Below are 23967 nucleotides of genomic sequence, written 5' to 3' on the forward strand. Positions count from 1 at the left end.
AGCATGCTTTGTCCGTTTAGCACGCAAGAAACAATACTTTTCACTGTATGTTATCCAGGGCTCTGCTACCCCGCAGTGGGCAGGGATTTCAGAGTGGGCGGAGCTATCTATGAGTGGGCGGAGCTATCTCTGGGTGGACGGTGCTATCTTGGAGTGGGCGGAGCTATCTCCAGAGTGGGCGGTGCTATCAAGAGTGGGCGGAGCTACCTCAGAGTGGACGGTTCTATCTCAGAGAGGGCGGGATCTATCTCTGACTGGGTGGGGCTATTTCCGAATGGGCGGAGCTATTAAAGTGGGCAGGGCTACCAGAGTGGGCGGAGTTATCCCCAGAGTGGGCAGTTCCATAGGAGTGGGCGGAGCTACCTCAGAGAGGATGGTGCTATCCCCAGAGTAGGCGGAGCTATCAGTGTGGGCGGGACTACCACCGAGTGGGCGGTGCCAGTCCCCAGTGTGGGTGGAGCTATCCGAGTGGGCGGAGCCGGGCGCTCTGCCACAGGCTGGGACAAGATGGCGCTGAGCGGCCGGCGTCCCGGTCACTGCATCGAGCGGCGGCCCCGCACCGAGGATGTGCTGCAGGCCGGGCCCGAGCAGCTCGACTTCGGCGCCTTGCTCCTGACGCAGCCGGTGCTGCAGGGGCTGAGGGAGGCCGGATTCGAGAGACCCTCCCCCATCCAACTGAAGGCCATCCCGCTAGGGCGGTGCGGGCTCGGTGAGGGGAGGGGGATGGTGGGGGAGGGGGATGGTGGGGGAGGGGGAGGAGAAGGGATGGTGGGGGTGGGGGATGGGAGGAGAGGGAGGGAGGTGGCGTGGGGAGGGGGAAGGGGCAGAGGAGGAGGGAAGGATGGGGGAGGGGAAGGAGAATGGGGTGGAGGGAATATTTGGAGGGGGTAGTATAGGGGTTTGGAGGGTATGTGGTTGGGGAGGGGTGGGTAGGGTGAGGATTGGGATATACAGGGTGGGGATGCTGATATTCAGGGATTGAGGCTCGTGGAAAAGTGCATGAGATTGGGGAAAGGGATGGATGCAAACAGAGTGGAGCAAGGGGTAGTAATCCAGAGACCCAGGGTCACGCTCTGAGGACCTGGGTTCAAATCTGGGCAAGGCAGATGGTGAAATTTGAACCCAGTTTAAAAAAAACTGGAATTAAAAGTCTAATGATGAAATTGTTGTCAATTGTCAGAAAAACCCAACTGGTTTACTAACGTCCAGTAGGAAAGGCAATCTGCTGTCATAACTGGTCTGGCCTACATGTGGCATAGGTGGCACGGTGTATAGTTGTTAGCGTTACTGCCTCACAGCACCAGAGGCCTGGGTTTGATTCCGGGCTTGGATCATTTCCTGTGTGGAATTTGCACGTTCTCCCCGGGTCTGAGTGGATTTCCTCCTGGTGCTCTGGTTTCGTCCGACAGTCTGAAAGACGTGCTGGTTAGGTGCATTGACCCAAACAGCTGCCAGAGTGTGGTGATTGGGAGAATTTCACAGTAACTTCATTGCAATGTTAATGTACGTGTTACTTATGACTAATAAATAAATTTGTGACTCCAGGCCCACAGCAATGTGGTTGACTCTTACATAAGTGCTGGCCCAGCCTGCCATGCCCACATCCTATGAACAGATTAAACAAAAAAGTAAGGCAGACTGTAAGGGAGGAAGGAAGGAGAGTGGTTTGGGAATTGCCCATCTTGTGAGGATGATGTTGGCTGTTCTTGAACTGCTGCAGTCTGCTTGGCGAGTGAGTTCCTTTCCGCTGTTGCGATGGGAAGTTGCTCTGTTGCCGATCAAAATCGGACATGTGTTTGAGTATGATTATTGCGACAAGGTGATGTTTTCAAGTTCCTGCTGCCTTTGTTCTTTTGAAAAATGTAGAATTTGGGAGCTGGTGATGTGATGATGAGTTACTGCAATACAACTGGAGGCGGGAACTTGGATCAAAATAGACATCGGTGCATTCCAGTGCTGAGATATTGATAAGCAGTGAAAATAATTCCAATGGGTAATTGATAACCAAAATATCTGCGTGAGAAACTTTGCTCAGTTTGCCCACACAGAGCAGTGATCCTGTTAATGTCGCTGGAGTTTCCTCATGTCTACCACTGGACTTGAGTGAGACGTGATTGTATAATTTCTAGTTGCTCCCTGAAAGATTTGCAGCAAGATAATTAATTTTCTCTTTTCAAATGTGCATTATTTTGAAAGGGGCAATTAAGAGTGAAGTGCTGGTGATTACTGGGCTGTCATTGGTGGCAGTGGTGAGAGCGATTTAAAATAATCAAGGGTATTGTGCTACATAGAGCTAATGAGTTTGATTACAATACTTGGTAGGTACCAGTATTCTGAATGTCCTTTGTGACAGCACAGACCATAACATCTTAAGCTCTAAAATTGGATGAATGCAGCGTGAACGGTTTTTATTTACAGAGCGCTATCTCCCTTTCAGATCTGATTGTGCAAGCCAAATCCGGAACGGGAAAAACATGTGTATTCGCCACAATTGCATTGGACTCCCTCATCCTGGAGAATCCAGCAACGCAGGTTAGCATTCACTTGAAAATTGCACATAATATTCTGAACTACTGTTAACTTCAAGGTGTGTAATCATGGAGAAACATTAAGACAAATGTGGTATTGTGCCAAGCAATTTGTGCATTATTGGGGAATTTGGGCTTCCAAACAGGGCAGTATATATTTCAGTACAAATTTCACCTCCTTTTCCCTAGTTTTAAAAGTTTCAATAAATGGGACATAATTGGACACAGACCCAGGGCAATGTTTGGTCACAACACAAGTATTTATAAGAAAGTGAGAACCTGTATTTACGGTAAAGTTTATTTATTAGTCACAAGTAAGGCTAACAGTAACACTACAGTGAAGTTACTGTGAAATTCCCCGAGTGGCCACACTGTGGTGCCTGTTTGGGTCAATGCACCTAATCAGCACGTCTTTCAGACTGTGGGAGGAAACTGGAGCACCCAGAGGAAGCCCATGCAGACACAGGGACAAACTCCACATAGACAGCGACCCAAGGCAAAAATCGAACACAGGTCCCTGGCGCTGTAAGGCAGCAGTGCTAACCACTGTGTCGCCGTGCTGCCCCCATAGTGCCTTTAATGGCTCCAGGATGTCCCAAAGTGCTTTACAGCCAATGAAATACTTTTCGACTCTAGCCATTGTTGAGATACAGAAAAGTTTGGTAGTCTGTGCATTGCATGATCCCACATGTAGCAACGCGGCAATGAACACATTCTGCCCTAGTGCCAGCTGGTTGAGGAAGTCGGCTAGGATGGTTGGGAGGAATGCCCCTGGTTTTCACAGTAGTGCCTTAAGTTCTTTATATGTCCATCTGAGAAGGCATAGGCAGCCTTAGCTTAATGTCTCAGCTGAACAGCACCTCTCAGGTTACATGCTTGCTCTTTATTTTCAAACAAATCATAAACTGTGTTTAGCCTAGGTTGGAACTTTACTCCCCATCTTTCTACCTATTTTTCTTGACCTTGCAACTCCAGACATCAATTGATTGCTTTACCACTATGACATTTTTCTATTCATGGTATACTTAACACTGCATCTTTATGTTGACGCCCCTGATTTTCTGTTGCTTGCAGGTTCTTGTTCTGGCACCAACCAGGGAAATCGCTGTGCAGATCCACTCTGTCATTACAGCAATTGGCATTAAAATGGAGGCCCTGGAATGTCACGCCTTCATCGGAGGGACCCCACTGAGCCTGGACAAAGTGCGCCTGAAAAAATGCCACATTGCAGTTGGGTCTCCAGGTAAATGGATCCTAGCACAAAACAGCAACTTTTGCTTGCAGTGTTTTTAAAGTAGAAAAGCTTCCCAAGGCACGTCACAGAACATTAGCGAATGATATTGACACTGAATCACGCTGGTGACCCAAAGCCTGGTCAAGGTGGTGGTTTTTAAGGCGCAGGGAAGAAATGGAGAGGATGAGTGAAGGAATTGCAGAGCTTAGGTTCTTGGCAGCTGAAAGCATGACTGCCAATAGTGGAGCAATAGCGGATGCTGAAGAGGCCAGAATTAGACAAGAGATATCATGGAGGAGATTGGAGATAGGGAGCGGTGAGGCCATATAGTGACGTAAAAACACCAATGTGTTACAACTGCCACAGACGTTATTTTTTGACCAAGCCAGATCCCAGTGGGAAACCAGTCTTACTGATCATATATCTTTCTATTGTATTTTGGAAATGAGGATGAAGAGCTACTGACCCCAAAAGCATACACTTCCAACAACACCTTTACATTTTAAAAATTAAAACTTTCATTGAGGGAAATAAAACCTTAAGTACACGAGATTAAAGTTACATGGTTAAAAAGTCTTGCAGAACCTTTAGCTCAGAGCTTTTAGACCCCTTCCCCTCCCACCCAAAATCCCACTTAGTCAAAACACGCAAGTAAATTGCCTTCTCGACAACAAATCGCTTACAGATTTCAACTCTTAAAAATCCAGAAGTATTACCCAAAGCAAAAAAAATTGTTATTCCTTTAATAAAGGCATATCACACGACTCCTCAAATGCAGGGGGCATAAATTTAAGGTGATTGGGTAGAAGACCATAAGATATAGGAGCAGAATTAGGCCACTTGGCTCATCGAGTCTGGCCCATCATTCAATTATGGCTGATTTTTTTTCTCATTCCCTTTCTCCTGCCTTTTCCCCAAGACCTCTGATCCCTTTATTAATAAAGAACCTAACTGTTTCTGTCTTAAAGACACTCAACGACCTGGCCTCCACAGCCTTCTGCGGCATAGAGTTCCACAGATTCATCACTGCCTGGCTGAAGAAATTCCTTTTCTTCTCTGTTTTAAAGGATTGTCTCTTTAGCCTGAGGATGTGCCCTCTGGTTCTAGTTTTTCCTACTAGTGGAAATATTCTCTCCATGTCCACGCTATCCAGCCTCGCAGTATCCTGTATGTTTCAATAAGATCTCCCCTCTCTAAACTCCAAGTACAGACCCAGAGCTCTCAGTTGTTCCTTAGAGGATGCATGAGGAAAGACTGTACCACCCAGAGGCTGGTGGGGGTTTGGAATTCACTGTCTAGGTTGGTGATTGAGGTTGAAATACAGCTCATTCAAAAGGTACCTGAATCTTCATTTGAAGCACTGTAACCTGCAAAGCTAGGGATGAGGTGCTGGAAAATGGGATTAAAATAGGCGGCTAGTTTAATTTTTGGCCGACACAGATATGATGGGCTGAATGGCCTCTTGTTGCACCGGAACTTTTCTGTGGTTCTTCTGGTTCTGTCGGATGTTTTCTATATGCCTCAGAGAGCATATGGACCTTCAGTTTAACTTCTCATGTGAAAGACAGCACCTCTACAGTGTTGCATTCCCTTGGTACTGCATTGGAATATCAATCTGCATTATATCCTCAAGTGGGACTTGACTAAAGCTTCTGACTACTTCTACAGTAGCTGAGAGTTATTTTGTAGGTGCTCTGTCTGCACAAATTGCATGTTATAGTGCTCGTCGGGATTGGAATAAAGATCGGCCATTTAGCCTCTCAAACCTGTTGTGCTACTCACTGAGGTTGTGACTGATCTGTGGTCCAGCTCCATTTGCTAGCCTCTCAGCCCCATGTCCCGTCGGCTGGCAAGAATCTATCAATAGTGCTTAATGTGATTCAGTGAGCGACCATCTGCATAATGTGGAACTATTTATATAAAAATGTATTGCTTCATTGTGCATGTTGCAATTAAGAGCGACCACTTTCTTATTGGAGTGAATGGCTTCCCTCTATCCAGGTCGCATTAAGCAGCTGATTGAGATTGGCTTTCTCCCAACGGCCAGTATACGACTATTTGTACTCGATGAGGCGGATAAGTTGCTGGAGGAGGGCAGCTTCCAGGAGCAGATCAAGTGAGTGAATATTTCCAATTCGCGGTGTTTGAAATATTCCTCTTACAGCAGTTTTTGCTGTTGAGGGCCTAAAGCAATTTATTTGACACAAGTGACAGATTTTAAACTGTGGGAATCTGGCCATTATAAATGGAATTACTGCATGGTCACCAATGTCATCACCTTTGTTACTACACCCATAAGACCATAAGATATAGGAGCAGAATTAGGCCATTTAGCCCATCCAGTCTACTTCACCATTCAACCGTGGCTGATATGATTCTCATCCTCATTCTCCCGCCTTCACCCCGTAACCCAAAACAAGTATTGTGCTACTGGGACACATCACCAAAATGAAACAGGATAGTTTAACACTTCCAAGTTCTGAGTGTTTCTTTGTTTTAGAACTGTTGTGTTTATCAAGTGTAAAATAATTAAAGGGAATTTCCAAACACATTTGTGACCACTGTGAGAAGGGGAGAAAGTAACTCAGACCAAAGTTTTCTCCTTTTACTTTATCAATCCCTTTTAGTATTTATATACCTTGCAGAGGACATGGAGTTGGGGGTAGGGTGTTAGCGTGGATAGAGGATTGGTTGTCAAATAGGAGGCAGAGAGTGGGGGTCAATGGGTGCTATTCGGATTGGCGGTTGGTGACTAGTGGGGTGCCCCAGGGGTCGGTGCTGGGGCCTCAGCTATTTACCATTTATATAGATGATCTGGAGGAGGGAACCGAGTGTAGGGTGTCGAAATTTGCCCAAGATTGGGGGAAAGGCAAATTGTGCGGAGGGTGTGGAGAGTCTGCAGAAGGATCTAGATAGGCTGGGCGAATGGGCCAGGAAATGGCAAATGGAATTTAATGTTGGCAAGTGTGAGGTGGTCCACTTTGGTAGGAAGAATGGTAGGAAGGACTATTACTTACGTGGCGAAAAACTGCAGCAGGCGACGGTGCAGAGGGACCTCGGGGTCCTTGTGCATGAGTCACAAAAACCCAGCCTGCAGGTGCAGCAGGTGGTCAGGAAGGCGAATGGGATGCTGGCCTTCATAGCGAGGGGGATTGAATATAAAAGTAGGGAGGTCTTGCTGCAGCTGTATAGGGCATTGGTGAGGCCGCAGCTGGAGTACTGTGTGCAGTTTTGGGCGCCGCACCTGCGCAAGGATATTTTGGCCTTGGAGGGAGTGTAGAGGAGGTTTACTAGGCTGATACCGGAGTTGAGGGGGTTGAGCTATGAGGAGAGGCTGAATAAACTAGGCTTGTACTCGTTAGAGTTTAGAAGAATGAGGGGAGATCTCATTGAGACGTATAAGATGATGAATGGGATGGATAGGATAAAGGTGGAGAGACTCTTCCCGCTCAAAAAAGACAGTAGGACTAGGGGGCACAGCCTCAAGATAAAGGGGGGGCGGTTTAGAACGGAGTTGAGGAGGAACTTCTTCACTCAAAGGGTGGTGAATCTCTGGAATTCTCTGCCCGTTGAAGTGGTGGAGGCTGCCTCGCTAAATATTTTTAAGAAGCGGGTTGATGGGTTCTTGATAAGAGAGGGGATTAAGGGTTATGGGGAGAGGGCGGGAAAGTGGAACTGAGCCACGACAGATCAGCCATGATCTTATTGAATGGCGGGGCAGGCTCGAAGGGCTAGATGGCCTACTCCTGCTCCTATTTCTTATGTTCTTATATCCTTTCTCGTCCTTCTAAACTATTGAGTACAAGCCCAAGCTGTTTATTCTCTCCTCATACGTCAACCCTTTCATCCCTGGAATCAATCTGGTGAACCTCCTCTGAACTGCCTCCAATGCTACCACATCCTTCCTCAAATAAGGAGACCAGAACTGGACATGATCCTCCAGATGTGGTCTCACCAACACTGTATACAATTGCAACAACACACCTCTGCTTTTATATTCCAGCCCCTTTATGATAAATGTTAACATTCCATTTGCCTTTTTTATTACATGCGCACTGACTTTCTGCAATTCATGAACAAAGACACCCAGATCCCTCTGCGCAGACTCGATTTTAAATCTGCTTTCCATTCAAATAATTTGCCTTTCTATTTTTTCGGCAAAATAGATAACCTCACTTCTCCACATTAAACTCCTGCCACATTTTGGCCCATTCTCATAGCTGTATAGATCATCTATAAAACCTTTATCTCCTCTTCATTGTCTGCTTTCCCACTTATTTTAGTATTGTCCACAAAATTTGCTATGTTACATCTGTCTTTTTATAGATTATAAACAGTTGTCGTCAGAGTATTGACCCCTGTGGCACTCTGGTAGTTACGGTTTGCCAGCCAGAGAAGGACTCATTTATCTCAACTCTCTGCTGTCTGTCAGTCAATCAGTCCTCAATCCAACCTAATATTCTACCCTCAATCGCCTGTAATCTCACCTTCTAGATCAATCTTTTACCCAACACCTTGTCAAACACCTTCTGGAAGTCTAGATATACCACATCCACAGGTTCTTCATTATCCACCTTGCTGGTTATGTCAACAAAGAATTCAAGCAAATTTGTCAAGTATGACTTTCCCTTCATGAAACCAATGGTTGATTGTGCTTTGTCTTTCCAAATGTCCAGCCATCTCCTCCTCAATGATTGATTCCAGTAATTTCCCCACCATAGAAGTCAAGCTAAAATGCATACAGTTTCCTACTTTTTGCCCCCCTCCCTTTTTGAATGGGGCGTCACATTAAAGTGTTTCCAATCTACCGGCATCTTTCCAGAATCCAAGGAATTTTGAAATATCACAACCAATGCATCCACTTTCTTTGCTGCCACCTCCTTTAGTGCCCTATGATGGAGAGCATCAGGTCCCAGAGACTTATCTGCCTTCAATTCCATTAGTTTATTCAATGCCTTCTTCCTGGTGGTAATAGATTGCACCAAGAACCTCTGCATTAATTACAATTTTTGGAAAATGTTCATTATTCTCTACTGTGAAGACAGGCAAAATATTGGTTCAGTGTGACAGCCATCTCTGTGTTCCCCATTAATACCGCACCAGTATTGTCCTTGAAAGGGCCAACATTTACTTGCTATTCTCTTCCTCTTTATAAACTTGTAGAAGCTTTTGGTATCTGTGTTTATGTTTTCTGCTAGTTTCGTTTCGTAGTTCATATTAGCTGTTTTGATTCGATTTTTAGTAATCTTTTGCTGAACCTTAAAGTTCTCCCACTCCTCCAGCTTGTCACTCGCTTTTGCAGTTTGGTATCCCTGGCTGTTGCCTTTATGAAACTCCTTTGACTTTTTTGTCTACCCATGGAATGTTTTTCTTCCTTTTCCAATTCCTCTTCCCCTCAGGAATGTACTTTAATTGAGAGATATTTAATATCTCCCTGAACATCTGCCATTGTTCCTTAACTGTGCTGCTCTCAATTATTTCTGCCCAGCCTACTTTGGCCAACTCTTTCCTCAGGCCTGTATAATTACCTCTTCCCAACGTTAAAACTCCAGTATAGCATTCTTGCCTTCTCTGGTGCAATCTAAATCTGAAATTCTAGCATGCTGTGATCACTCTTTTCGACAGGATCCTCAACGGAAAGACTATTAACTTTTCATTACATACTACTAAATCAAGCCTGCTCCCTGGTTGGCTCCATAACATATCGCTCTGAGAAACAATCCCTCATACACTCTGTGAAATCTCCCTCAAGGCTACCCTTGCCAAGTTGATTAGTCCAGTCAATATGCCTACTGAAATCACCATGATTACCATTGTGCTCTTCTCACAAGCTCTCGTTACTTGTTGGTTTATACTATGTCCCACTTTGGAAGTATTGCACATCTTGCCAGTGGAACACAGTACCCCACCAACTGACATGACAAACCCTCTATTGACTGTTAGATTACAAGTTAAGTTTAATTAGCTACCTAAAAATTACAATTATTACTTTCTAGCAAATAGGCCCCTTTACTTACTACCTGCACTACCCTGTACTAATCAGAAGATTAGCTAACTGTACTAACCCTTTAGAAAGACTAAGACACAATTACCCTGTACTAACTGAACGGGTTAATAAAAACTAGCGCCTGACCAGCACTCACCAACCAGAAGCCGTGTTCCAAACCAAATTGATACAAGTATTAAGTACTTACCCGATCTTATCCAAGAAACAATATTTTTCATTGTATGTTAATACATGTGGCAATGATATATCAAATCAAATCCATTACTTACCATTGTGTCCTCTGCTACTGCAGCAGGGCAAGTCCACTCCTAGGATTTAAAAGTTAGAAAGTTAGGTGAAAACACAAAGAACCTCCTTCCCCTCAGAACCGAAGTCCCACTCTGCTCCAAATTCCTGATAGTCCCACCCTCACTCTGGCTGAATCTCACGTTGGATGAGGTCTCTTTCACGGATGGTGCACAAGCTCATAAACTTTGTCAAACTGTGCAAGTTCCTCACAATCCCTTTTCCTGAATTCATATCTATGTTCTCCTTTTCCAGAGTGAAGACCACAGAGAAGTATTCATTTAACACCCTGCCAATATCCTGTTGCGTCGCACACACATTGTCCCCTTGGTGCCTTATGGGCCCTAATCTCCCTGGGTTAATTTTTTCCGTTTAATATATTTATTAAATATCTGAGGATTCTTCCGAATCCTGATCACGAGTCCTTTTTCTTGCTCCCTTTTTGCTCCTCTAATTGCTTTCTTAAGTTCCCTCTTGCACTTCTCATATTCCAATGAAACCACAGCTGAATTGCTCCCCTTGGATTTGCTGAAAGCCTTTCTCCTCTTTCTCATCCAGTCTTGAATTGTCTGAGGCATCCACATCTGTTCGAATGTACCAAGGAAAGAGCCTAACGATTTTGCTTTTCTGTTTCTCTGCAGCTGGATTTATTCCTCGCTGCCATCAAATAAGCAGATGGTGGCCTTGTCTGCCACATACCCAGAGTCACTGGCCCATCACTTAACGAGGTATATGAGAGACCCCAGCTTTGTGCGACTAAATCCCACTGATCCAGCACTCATTGGTGAGTCTTCCTCAACTTACACCATTTAATGGTTTTGAAGGGTGAAAATTGCAGTAGATGTAAAGAATTATCAGGTAGCATTGGTGAGAAATTTTTGCACTTCTGTGACAGGATCGACTGACCCTATGTGAAATACAATTTGTCTGCTCTAAGTCTATTGACACATTGAACTTTGTGACTATATGTGATAAAGTACTGATGCCTACTATCTTTAAATGGGGGCTACTATTTCTATCTAACAGGGCTGAAGCAGTTCTACAAGGTTGTAAATTCCTACCCACTTCCACACAAGATCTTTGAAGAGAAGATGCAACACTTACTGGAGTTGTTCAGCAAGATCCCCTTCAACCAAGCCCTAGTCTTCTCTAATCTTCACAGCAGGTACAGTGGACTAATTCGATATTCCTCTTGAGAGTGGCATTGTTGTTGAATCGTAGATTCATAGAACGACAACACAAGATGAAGGCATTCACTCTATTGTGCCTGGTTACTGACCCCTCTGCAACTGGATACTTTCTTATTTAGCCTACAAACCCCTCATGATTTTGTGCCCACCTCTTAAGTCCTCTCTTGACCTTCTCTAAGGAGCACAATTGAGCTTCTTTATTCCCTCCATGCTGATACAGCCTGCTTGGTATCCCTAATCCGTAATATCCCTGACCTCAGGAAAGCAGAATGTAGGGAAGCATTGTGTTTAGTTGCTGAAATAATTTTGCATCAGGTGACCTTCTCAAAATAGTAATTATGCAAGAAACATACAGAATGGATCTCCAACATAGCTGCCAGCAGTGGTTGATGTGCGTGGTTATGTTTGTAAGTAATGGGGTAAAGCACAGTGACAGACTTCAGTGACACGCTGCTGATTTGTATCTGAGGTGGGGCAATGGTTTCTTTTATGTGATGAGTTTCTGGTTTTGCTTTCATGGAAAGCTCGGGTAGCACAATGATTAGTGCTGCTGCTTCATAGTGCTAGGGACCCGGGTTCAATTCCGGACTCAGGTCACTGTCAGTGTGGAGTTTCTCCCTGTGTCTGCTTGGGTTTCACCTGATGTTCCAGTTTCCCCCCATAGACCAATGATGCGCAGGTTAGGTGGATTGGCCATGGTAAACTGTCTGTTAGCGTCCCAAGGCGTGTAGGTTTGATGGATTAGCCATGGGAAATGGGGGGGGGTTATGGGGATAGAGTGGGGGAGAGGGTCTGCGTAAGATACTCTATTGGAGAGTCTGTGCAGACTCAATGGGCCGAGTGGCCTTTTCTGCACTGTAGGGATTCTATGAAAGTGATGCATATCGATTTATCAGTGTCGAATTATGTTTTGATTTGAGCCTTCTTGCCTGAGTCATCTCCTCGTGATTTTCAGTTGTTATTTTCTTCTCTCAAAACATCTGAGTGTATTAATGGAGGACTGTGAAAAGTGGTGTTCCTCAGGGTCAGTGCTGGGACCTTTGCTGTTTGTAATTGATTTGGAGGAAAATGTAATCGGTTTAATTAGTAAGTTTGCGGATGACACAAAGGTTGGTGGATTTGCAGATAGTGATGAGGACCATCAGAGGATACAGCAGGATATAGATCAGTTGGAGACTTGGGCGAAGAGATGGCGTTTAATTCGGACAAATGAGAGGTAAAGCATTTTGGAAGGCCTAATAAGGATAGGAAATAAAAAGTGAATGGCAGAATCCTTACAAGTATTGATAGGTAGATGGATCTGGGCGTATAAGTACACGTCACTGAAAGTAGCAACGTGCGTGGAGAAGGTAGTCAAGAAGGCATGCAGCATGCTTGCCTTTATCGGCTAGGGCATTGACTTTAAAAATTGGCAAGTCATTTTGCAGCTTTATAGAATCTTAGTTAGGGCGCACTTGGAATATAGTGTTCAATTCTGGTCGCCATACTACCAGAAGGATGCGGAGGCTTTGGAGAGAGTACAGAAAAGATTCACTAGAATGTTGCCTGGTACATTAGTTATGAAGAGAGGTTGGAGAAACTTGATTTGTTCTCACTAGAATGCTGGAGGTTGAGCGTTGACCTGATAGAAGTCTACAAGATTGAGAGGCATGGACAGAGTGGATAGTCAGAAGCTTTTTCCCAGGGTGGAAGAGTCAGTTACTAGGGGCATAGATTTAATGTGCGAGGGGCAAGGTTTAAAAGAGATGTATGAGGCAGATTTTTTAGAGGGTGGTGGGTGTCTAAAACTCACTGTCAGGGGAGATAGTGGAAGCAGGTATGGTAGTGGCTTTTAAGGGGCGTCTTGACAAGTACATGAATAGGATGGGAATAGAGGGATATGGCCCTTGGAAGGGTAGGGGGTTTTAGTTAAGTCGGGCAGCATGGTCGGTGCAGGCTTGGAGGGCCGAAGGGCCTGTTCCTGTGCTGTAATTTTCTTTGCTTATTAACAGTATGGGGAGAAGAGATAATATCTCTGGCGTCTGATTGGAAATCAGATCCAGTGTAAACAGGAAGATGAATATTGTAGCCTTTTTCCGTCAGTCTCTTTATTCTGAAAGATACTAAATTATCAATAAACCTTCTGTTTAATTTCAGAAAAGTTTAGATGAAACTTTTGAAATGTCACTCAGTAAATTTTGTGCCTTTTGTTCTGTAACAGAGCCCAGCGTCTAGCAGACATTCTCACTTCAAAAGGACTTCCTGCAGTCTGCATTTCAGGTGAATGATGTTCTGTGCTTCTGTTGTATAACTGTTTCAAACATTTGCATATTGGAACCTGAATTCCGATGGGGTGATATGGTGGCACAGTGGTTAGCACTGCTGCCTCACAGCACCAGGGGCCTGGGTTTGAGTTCCACTATCTGTCTGGAGGCTGCACGTTCTCCTTGTGTCTGTCTGGGTTTCCTCTGGGTGCTCTGGTTTCCTCCCACAATCCAAAGATGTGCATGTTAGGTGCATTGGCCATGGTAAATTCTCCCTCAGTGTACCCGAACAGGTGCCAGAGTGTGGCGACTATGGGATTTTCACGGTAACTTAATTGTGCTGTTAATGTAAACCTATTTGTGAAATAATAAATAAACTTTAAAAAAATCAATCCATGATATTTTGCGTTAGATTGAAAATATTGCACTGGAAGTCATCCCCAGCCATTTATCTGGCCACCCCTCCAACATGAACTAATCACCATTGAGAATTCCTCTTATTTTAACTGTTTGAAGGTCTTTGAGCAAGTGCCAAAAATGATGTTGGTTCTCTGGGTATAAGGACACTAATAGATACTTTTTGGAAGAAATTATTTTTAATTTGCTAAGAACCTGGCATTTAAGTATTTAAGACTTTAAAAAGTTTGATAACAGTCAGATCTCATACTGGCACAAGAACACACTGTATAAGCAACCCTATCCTCCCTTGACATTGCAAAAGGAAATATATTGATAAAGTGTGATTCATAAATCCAGATTGATGTTTCTAGCCTGCCGTATGTTGTACTTTCCTTTTCAGTTATGTGTTTCCTCTTTAGGCAGCATGAACCAGAACCAGCGACTTGAAGCCATGTCTAAACTGAAACAGTTCAAATGTCGTGTCCTCATTTCCACTGACCTGGTGAGTTTTCCAAGACATCCGATCAACCTAGATTCACGAAGGGGGCTGGTGAGGGGTAGATGCAATGCTTGACACAATTTACAGTCCTTCAGTAGCTTTGTGCACATTTGGGAGAGGTTATTGAGGCAGAGAGTGTGGGGGCTTGATTCTCTGATCTTCAGTAACTGAATTGTGCTCCTATGGGGAAAGTGTGTGCGTCACATTAGACAAAGGGGAACTACTGTGTGGTTTCTTTACTCGTCACTGATTGCAGTCTCCTGTTCATTGGCCATAACAATTTAAGCACAGATTGAGCTAGTTTAAGCACACCTGTCTGTACTTGTGTGTTCTGTATCAGCTAGCTACTTGGATTCCATTTTCTTGCGTATTTAATTGCAGTCCCTGACGTTTATCCTTCAAGTGTTTACCTTGAATTCATTTGATTTTTTTTTATTCAACCACCTGTTGTAATGTGCAATGTAATCTTGGTATGAAAAAGATTCCTTCTCCTGTTCCCTTATGTTTCTTATTAATCTGAGGTTTATGCTTTATTACTGTGCCACACAGCTTAAATGAATTTTAATTATTTAACAAAAGTTGTGACATGATGTAGGAAATGTTGCTGCCAATTTGTGCACAGCAAGGTTCCACAAGCAGCAATGTGGTAATGACCAGATCACGCTGAGGATTAAGTATTGGCTCAGCACATTGGGGTCAACATCACTGTTCATCTTCTGTCAGGAGTTACCTGAAAAAGCAGCTGTAGTTGAGTTCCTTTGTTCACAAGTTGAGCACCCAAGAATAACTTGATAACGATTTATACCCAGAAGGAGCCTGCTGCTATTGTGGATTTAGCAAACTGCCACTGTTCAGGACCAGGGATGATCTTTTATTTGGGGTCTGAATCTGTCAACCATTTCCTGTGGGGGAAAGAAACTGTAAATTGTATTGCACATCTGACTTGTCCTGCTGGATAAGTGTGTTTATAGTGCTCCCAGAGCTCATCTAGTGTTATCTCCTAGTTATTGCAATATTTATGACACTGAGGTGAAGTGTTTTGTGGAGCTTCTCCTGATCTCTCGCTGTAACTTTGGCAGCAACAATAATGCCTTTGTAGATCGCGAGGAAATTTCATTGATTCTTTAAGAACAGCTGGATCTAAACAAACCTGTCCCCTTTTAATTGATCAGTCCCACCTACTGATGTTCTCCACATTTCCATTTTTTTGTCTCTGGAATTGTAGCTGAAGATGATTAGCCTCAGTGCCATTTGCTAGCTTGGCAGCACAGAAACCAGCTATTCAACCCAACTGATCCATGTTGGTGTTTATGTTCGACCCTTGAACTCCTCCCACCCTGTCCCTTTTTCCCATCATGTACTTACTGGCTTCTCCTTAAATGTTTCTGCAGTATTGGCTTCAACCACTCCCTGTGGTAACAATTTCCACATTCTAACACCTCTGGATAAAAAATGTTTCTCCTGAATTTCCTCCAGGATTTATTAGTAACAATCTAGTTTACAGCCCCTACTTCTCAACTCACTGTCCAAACCCATAATTGGAAATGTGGCTTTACATCTACCCTATGAAACCTTTTCATAGTTTTAATAGTATCATACTTTTCATAGTATCACTGGGCTAGTAAACCAAAGGTCCATGCCGTGGGGGCATGCGTTTAAATCTCTCCACGGCATCTTTTGGAATTTCAACTCAATTAATAAATCTGGAATTTAAAAAAAAAAGCTTGTCTCAGTAATGGTGACCATGAAACTTTATTAATTGTTGTAAAAATCCATCTAATTCACTAATGCCCTTTAGGGAAGGCAATGTAGTCCTTGTCGGGCCTACACTCCAGATCCAAAGCAATGTGATTGACTCTTGGCAGTCCTCTGAAATGGCCTAGCAAGTCACTCAGTTCAAGGGCAATTAGGGATGAGTGACAAATGCTGGCCTTTCCAATGATGCCCACATCCTATTTAAAAAAACAAAGAAAGAGAACTTCTAGCGTTAGTAAGCACCAGGAATGCTAAACTCTAGAATTCGCAATGACGGAATGCACCCACTATTCCCTAACTTGTTGGACCAGTGTCTTCTGATGTGTACTGTGCCGCACCAGATTATGTTGAGTCTTTGATTAATTCTATAATGTTGAATTTAATGGAGAAGTGTATCCATAATTCAGATTCCTTTGTAGAATTCATTGTAATGAGTCAATCTTCTGTTTTATATTTAATAAAACATTGTGCTCTTTGAACTGCAGAAACCACTTGGATGATTTCCAATTCTATCAGGATTGGAGCGGCACGCTGGTTAGCACTGCTGCCTCACAGCACCAGGGACCCATGTTCTATTCTCAGTTTGGGTCACTGCCTGTGCGGAGTCTGCACGTTCTCCCTGTGTCTGGATGGGTTTCCTCCGGGTGCTCCGGTTTCCCTTCTCAGTCCGAAAGACATGCTGATTAGGTGCATTGTCAGTGCTAAATTCTCTCTGTGTACCCGAACAGGTGCCGGAATGTGGCAACCAGGGGATTTTCACAGTAACTTCATTGCGGTGTTAATGTAAACCAACTTTAAATAAACTTTAAGTTAACTTTAACTGTAAGTCACATCCTCTGAGGCAGGGGGCAGAGATGCTGCAACTGGTTTCCATCTTCTCCTGTTAGGAAAGTGAACAATGAACTATTGTGCAAATTCACAGTCCAATGACTGGTATTGGAAAGTTGATGTTGAGGGCAAGTAGTCGGAACGGTGTTGAACATGTGTTGTCGTCATCATCCTCCCTCCCCTTGCAATTCTAAGCCGTATTCCAGATAAATGAAAAAGCTTGGGCAGTGCTCTACTGGACTGTGGCTGTGGAAGTGTATGATGTGTATGGATTTATTATGGTGTAAAAGTGCACATTTTTCACACAGCAGTGTGTATTGTCTGTTTTCAGACTTCCAGAGGAATTGATGCAGAGAAAGTGAATCTGGTTGTTAATCTTGATGTGCCCCAGGACTGGGAGACATACATGCATCGAATTGGAAGAGCTGGCCGTTTTGGTATGAATTACATGGAACCTATTGCCCTGAATGGGCCACTTGGCACAACTGGTTATGCTCCATATGAGCCTTCTTCCTTCGTTTCTGTATCCACATATCTTTTTATTCCTTTCACCCTCATATACTGAAAACGTGCTGTGGCGTTCTGACATTGCATTGATGGGGATGGGCATTTATGAGAATGGTACTATAGATGTCTTTGCAATGGGTGGGATTTTATGACTTGGCTCTGGTGAGGCTTATAAAATCCCTCCTGAGGCCAACCGAGAATTCCGGGGCTGGCGAGACGATAAAATTCTAGCCTTATTCTTTGATGAAGATTAAACTCTGAAATGTAGCTTCAGGTCCTTTTACTTTGAAAATTCCTATCACCTATACGGGGAACTAACAGAGAACATTCTCTTTAAGGTCCTGCTGGTATATCTGATTTATGTTTGCGAATGACTAGTTTGGAGGAATCTTGAGAGTAGACATTTTGTTTTTGTTGCGATGATACCTAGTTGGTAAGAATGGGCATTATGGAAGATGGGTTGAATGTACTTTTCTTATCAAAACTGGAATCTAGTTGAGGATATTGAATCAATGATGCTGAACTCAATACGAAATCTGGGTTTGTAGGGTTGTTACAGTAAAAAGTCTCTCAATACCAGTCCAACCAGTTTATTTGATAGTAAACCCACAAGCCTTTGGAAACACTGTTCCTTCGTCAGGTGGGTAGGGTTGGCCACACATGGATCTTGAGTTATTGCTGTAACTGTGTATGTTACTTCAGGTCAATGTGCAGGCAATAACTTTCCTGACCTCTTCTGGTCTGCGGATATTGACTTTCCCAGCTGTAGCATTGCTGGGGTTTGGGTTCAAGCCTAACTCTCAAGATTTGAGCACACAGTCTAGGGCCAGTGCAGTACTGAGGGAATGTACGATTGTCTTTCAGATGCTGTAAGGTAGTCTCACAACACCAGGTTAAAGTTCAACAGGTTTATTTGGTAGCACAAACTTTCAGAGTGTTATTCCTTCATCAGATAAGTCACTCACCTGATGAAGGAGCAGCACTCCAAAAGTGTGTGCTACCAAATAAACCTGTTGGACTTTAACCTGGTGGTGTGAGACTACTTACTGTGTCTACCCCAGTCCAACGCCAGCATCTCCATGTTTTGTCTTTCAGATGAGATGTTAAACCAGGGTCCCATTTCCCTGTTCAAATGGAAGGACCATATCTCCTGACAACAAAGGAGTTCTCTGGTGCCCTGGCTAGCAATTATCCTGCAGATAACACCAAAACCAAATAAATTGATCATTCCAACTCCCAACTGTTTATGGGAACTTAGCTGCCATGTTAATCTACATAACTGACTGCACTTCAGAAGTGATCCATTAAGTAGGAGAACTGCTATAAAGCATTTTCTGTCTGCCTTGCTGCTCAACTGCGAAGCTGCCTTCAGGGATCATGCACTGTGGGCATTGTTGAGCTTGACTATGAATCCTTTTGCGGTAAAATAACCTTGTATGAATAAAGAAAAAACCTCATAATACGAGGGAGGATTCATTATTGACCTGATGAAGGTGCAATGCTCTGAAAGCTCATGCTACCAAATAAACCTGTTGGACTTAGCCTTATGTTGTGGGACGTCTCACTGTACAGCGGAGTAGTTACTGGAATCGTATGCTAACAATAGTCATAGAATCATAGAATCCCTGCAATGTAGAAGGAGGCCATTTGGCCTGTCAAGTCTTCACTGACCACAATCCCACCCATGGCACTATTTCCATAACCCCATAATTACCCTGCTAATCCCCTGATACTAGGGTCAATTTAGTATGACATCTTCAGACTGGGAGGAAACAGGAGGACCCCGAGGAAACCCATGCATACATGGGGAGAATGTACAGAGTCCCCACACACGGTGACCTGAAGCTGGAATTGAATCCAGCTCCCTGGCGATGTGAGGCAGCAGCGCTAGCCACTGTGTCACTGTGCCGCCTGCACTTAGGAAAGCAGATGAGAAAACCAGTATGGGAACATTTGCAATTTTGTTAAGATTGCATTAATTAGTACTTTGGAAACTTGAGAAGGGAAAAAAAAATGCACCTTAATTTTTCTTTGATATTCAGGCACTCAAGGCTTGGCTGTAACGTATTGTTGTCGTGGAGAAGAGGAGAATGAGTTGGAGCTAATTGCTCAACGTTGCAATCTTCAGCTCCTCAGTTTACCTGGTAGGTGGTGATGGTGAATTTAATTCAATGTGCAATCTTCTGAATTATTTCTAACTAGCCGTATGTTTTCAGTAGGCACTTAACTGTTACAAAGTCTATTTTTAGAATAAATTATTGACTATTTTATTTGTCCTTCTTTACTATCTCTCAGCCTAATTATCAGGTAGCGACAGGTCAGGTGGTCTTTGATTATTGGTTAGAAAATGTTTGCATGTCATAGAGTCAGAGTGCAGAGAAGTCCCTTTGGCCCTTTGAGTCTGTACTGACAATTATCACTAAAGTTGCACTAATCCCATTTTCCTGCACTTGTCCCATATCCTTGAATGTCTTGATATTTCAAGTGCTCATCCAAATATATATATTTTTTACAAGTTATAAGGTTTCTGCCCTCCACTACCTTCCCAGGCAGTGCATTCCAGATTCCCATCACCCTCTGAGTGTAATCCCTTTTCTCAAATTCCCTATCCTACCCCTTATCTTAAAACTCTGCACCCTTTGATTGAACCCTCAACCAAGAGGAACAGCTGCACTCTATTCACTCTGTCCATATCCCTCAATCTTACACACATCAATCATGTCCCCCCTCCCTCAGCCTTCTCTGTTCTAAAGAAAACAATCCAAGCCTACCCAGTCTCTCCTTACAGCTCAGATGCTCCATCCGAGGCAACATCCTGGTGAATCTCCTCTGTACCCCCTCTAGGGCAGTCACATCCTTTCATGTTTCAGGCTGAAGTTGATAAGTCTGCTCCTTTGCCTTACTACCCATAGATAGGTCAGGAGTGTGTGAATCTGAGGAGAATATAAAGTCTTTGTTGCCAGTGTTTCAGTCTTTTTTTTCCTCTTAAAATAGATCCAATTCCACCAGGGTTACTGGAAGAGCCTGTTGATTGGGATGTAGATGTCATCCAGGTACAAGAGGCTAAGGATTCATTGCTCGTGACAGCTTCAACGCCCACTGAAGCCGAACCTTCAATCGCTGTGAAGCAGGAGAACACAGGCTCGGAGCCGCCGTCACTACCTCCCGTCAGACCCAGTGGGAAGATGTCCGTGACCAGGAAAGTTCAGAAACTGAGAAAGGCGCCGACAGAAAAAGAGCCCCAGGAACTCCTCAGAGCAGACATTGGAAAGATGCCCGAAGTCGGTATCTGCTATGCACCTGACAGTGACATCAAACTGAAAGTTCAGTTGAATCTCCAAGACCCTACCTCCTATGATGGGCCCCAGTCATCGAGTGAACAAGCAGCCATCACGTCTCAAAGCAGGAAGGCTCTGCAAGAATCACTTCCAAAAATCCCAGCCTTGACGCTGTTTAAGAAAAGATCAAAGCGTGGGACGAGATTGTTGAATTTTGTGGAAATTGTGGAAGATTACGAGAGATTCCTTGTTGAACGGAACGAGAAGCCGGTGGAAGTAGTCCGGCACTGGACCGGTTTCGCTGGGATCTTGAAGGAGAAATCGCTGAATGAAGACGAATATTCAGAGAGCCGAGAGCTGATGCCCCGAGAACAGAACAGTAGCCTGTTTTTAAGTAAGAGGGATATGAAGTGTTTGCACGCTTCTCCAAAATGGGCTAAACCACCTGTGTTGGATAGGCAAGATTCCAGTGATTCCAGCGCAAGCTCTTCAGCACGAAGCAGGACTAGCAGCAGAGAATCATCCACAGAGACTGAAGTGCCGGTGATTGCACCCGTCCGTGAGGCAGGCCTGAGAGGGGGAGGCACGAGCCCTGTGCCAGAGAACTTCCCCAGCCAGCGTGGGAGAAGTCTTCCTACTTCCCAACCCCGTGCCCGATGTGCGGCTTCTGATTCTTTCTCCAATTCGCCTTCCAAAAGGCCACTTGAAAAAGACAATGGAGTTGGTCTTAAAGGCACCGCTCTCAAAAGCTCGCCCCAGGGCAGCAGGAAAAGATCCAGGTGTGATCCCAAGGTTGGATCAGCTGGAAGGGCCAAAGCCCAGGAGGGAGGCAGCATGGATGCATCAGACCCTTACCCTGAAAGCAGGCAGGCAGTGCCTGCAGATTCTGAATGTTCAGCTGATTACTGGAAGGCTTACTATCGCGCCTGGCGCCATTACTATGCCACCATTGGGTATCCTTACTATGGAAGCTCAAAGAGACATTCTGACTGGCTAAAGGCTTACCAGATGAACTCTGTGTACCTACAGGAACTGCTCAAACCATAAATGATTAGCCTTTTAATGGTCATTTACAGTAGTACATTTTTGTAATACAACCTAGTTAATAAATAAAGATTTCACCCTTGTGATATAATTTGTAGTTTGGATTTTTAATGATATGAGACTGATACTGTAATTTTAATGTTGATACTTGGATGGCACAGTGGTTAACACTACTGCCTCCCGGCTTGGATCACTGTCTGTATGGAGTCTGCACATTCTCCTCATGTCTGCCTCAGTGCCAGGGACCAGGTTTGATTCCTGGCTTGGGTCACTGTGCGGAATCTGCACTCCTCATGTCTGTGTGGGTTTCCTCCGGGTGCTCCGATTTCCTCCCACATTCTGAAAGACATGCTAATTAGATACAGCAGCCAGGCTAAATTCTCCCTCAATGTACCTGAACAGGCACGAGAGTGTGGCGGCTAGGGGATTTTCAGAGTAACTTCACTGCAGTGTTAATGTACGTTCTCCCTGTGTCTGCATGGGTTTCTTCAGGGTACTCCAATTTCCTCCCAATTCTGAAAGACATGCTGATCAGACACACTGGCCTTACTAAATTCTCCCTCAGTGTATCTGAACAGCACCTGAATGTGGCGACCAGGAGATTTTCATAGTAACTTCATTGCAGTGTTAATGTACGTTCTCCCTGCATCTGTGTGGGTGCTCTGGTTTCCTCCCACATCCTGAAAACATGCTGGTTAGGTGCATTGAGCCCAACAGATGCTGGAGTGTGGCGATTAGGGGAATTTCAGAGTAACTGCATTGTGGTGTTAATGTGAACCTTACTTGTGGTTAATACATAAACTTTAATGTAAGACCACTAATAAGTCAACTTTAAAAATAACAAGCTGAATTTTCTTAGCCTCCTGAAAAAGTATAGATGTTGGTGGGCTTTCTTAACTATATGGCATCGGTGGGGGTGGGGGAGGGGTGGACCAGGACATGTTGTTGATGATCTGAACACCTGAAAATTTGAAACTTGAAGACCATTTCCACTTTGTCCCTGTTGATGTAGACAGGGGCATGTCCTCCACCACAATAGTCAGTTCTAATATGTTTCTCACAGAAAATTACATTCAGAAGCTTTAAAGGCAGACCTATTAATGTTCTTGTGCCCAAAAGAGGAAGTTTTGTTTTTTGAATGTCTGAAGGCATGCAAACAAGTGCAAATAATGAAAACCACTTATGGCAATTAATGATTATTAATTCTGTTTTGGGGAGTGCTGGTTTTGTGTTGGTGGGTTTGAAACAGTGAATTCTTGAATTGTTTTTGAATAAGAAAGCAAACTTGCTTTTCTATAACACCTTTTGTGCCTCGTAGCCAATGAATTACTTTAGAAGGAGGTGGAGGGTGCGGAAGAGGTTTACCAGGATGCTGCCTGGATTAGAGGGTATGAGTTATGAGGAGAGGCTGGACAAACTAGGGTTTTCTCTGGAGCGATGGAGGCTGAGGGGGTGACCTGATGGAAGTCTATAAATTATGAGAGGCAGAGATAGGGCTGCCAGTCAGAATCTTTTTTTTCTGATAATAGGGGGCATGCAGTTAAAGTGAGAGGGGGAAAGTTAAAAGGAGATGTAGAGGCAAGTTTTTTACAAAGTGGTAGGTGTCTGGAACACCATGCCAGGGTTGGTGGTGCAGGCAGATACGATAGATACATTTAAGGGGCTTTTAGATAGCACATGGATATGGACCATGGGCAGGCAGAAGGATTAAGTTTAGTTTGGTGTCATGTTTGGTACAACATTCTGGGCCAAGGGGTCTGTTGGTATGTTGTGCTGTTCTATGTTCAAAGTATAGTCACTGTTGTGATGCGGAAAGTGCAGAAGTTGTGCTGAACACAAATTTGCAGATAAAATCTTGCAGTCCCTTTTGTGTTAGTTTGAGAGATTTTTCACAGAATTCCTACAGTGTAGAAAGAGCTGTTTGGACTGTCGAACCTGCACCGACGACAATCCCACCCAGGCTCTGTCCCAGTAACCCTGCGTATTTGCCCTGACGCTATCTCCCAGACACTAAGGGTCAGTTTAACATAGCCAATCCACCTGACCTGCACATCTTTGGAGTGTGGGAGAAAACCGGAGCATCCGGAGGAAACCCACACAGACATGGGGAAAATGTGCAGACTCCAAACAGGCACTCATCCAAGGCTGGAATCGAACCTGGGTCCCTGGC

At 44.2% G+C, this 23967-nt stretch overlaps 1 protein-coding gene across 3 annotated transcripts in view; it reads left to right on the plus strand.

Moving 5' to 3' along the window:
- ddx20 (DEAD (Asp-Glu-Ala-Asp) box polypeptide 20) overlaps positions 1-21888 on the plus strand; it is a 55038-nt gene extending 33150 nt beyond the window's left edge. Inside the window, exons 1-11 of one of the 3 annotated variants that reach the window (XM_080209885.1) lie at positions 497-709; positions 2438-2532; positions 3603-3771; positions 5764-5878; positions 10696-10838; positions 11081-11219; positions 13445-13503; positions 14306-14388; positions 17300-17405; positions 19518-19619; positions 20470-21888. In XM_080209885.1, coding sequence (XP_080066011.1) covers positions 508-709; positions 2438-2532; positions 3603-3771; positions 5764-5878; positions 10696-10838; positions 11081-11219; positions 13445-13503; positions 14306-14388; positions 17300-17405; positions 19518-19619; positions 20470-21800 — 2544 coding nt within the window. In that variant the 5' untranslated portion in view covers positions 497-507 and the 3' untranslated portion in view covers positions 21801-21888. Of the gene's footprint in view, positions 1-496; positions 710-2437; positions 2533-3602; positions 3772-5763; positions 5879-10695; positions 10839-11080; positions 11220-13444; positions 13504-14305; positions 14389-17299; positions 17406-19517; positions 19620-20469 lie in introns of those variants that run through there. The other 2 variants (XM_080209888.1, XM_080209886.1) reach the window with 2 other exon arrangements.
- Positions 21889-23967: the final 2079 nt, after the last annotated feature.

Source organism: Carcharhinus amblyrhynchos, chromosome 22, assembly GCF_965287045.1.
Source record: "Carcharhinus amblyrhynchos chromosome 22, sCarAmb.v2.hapA, whole genome shotgun sequence".
NCBI classification, from domain to species: Eukaryota; Metazoa; Chordata; class Chondrichthyes; order Carcharhiniformes; family Carcharhinidae; genus Carcharhinus; species Carcharhinus amblyrhynchos.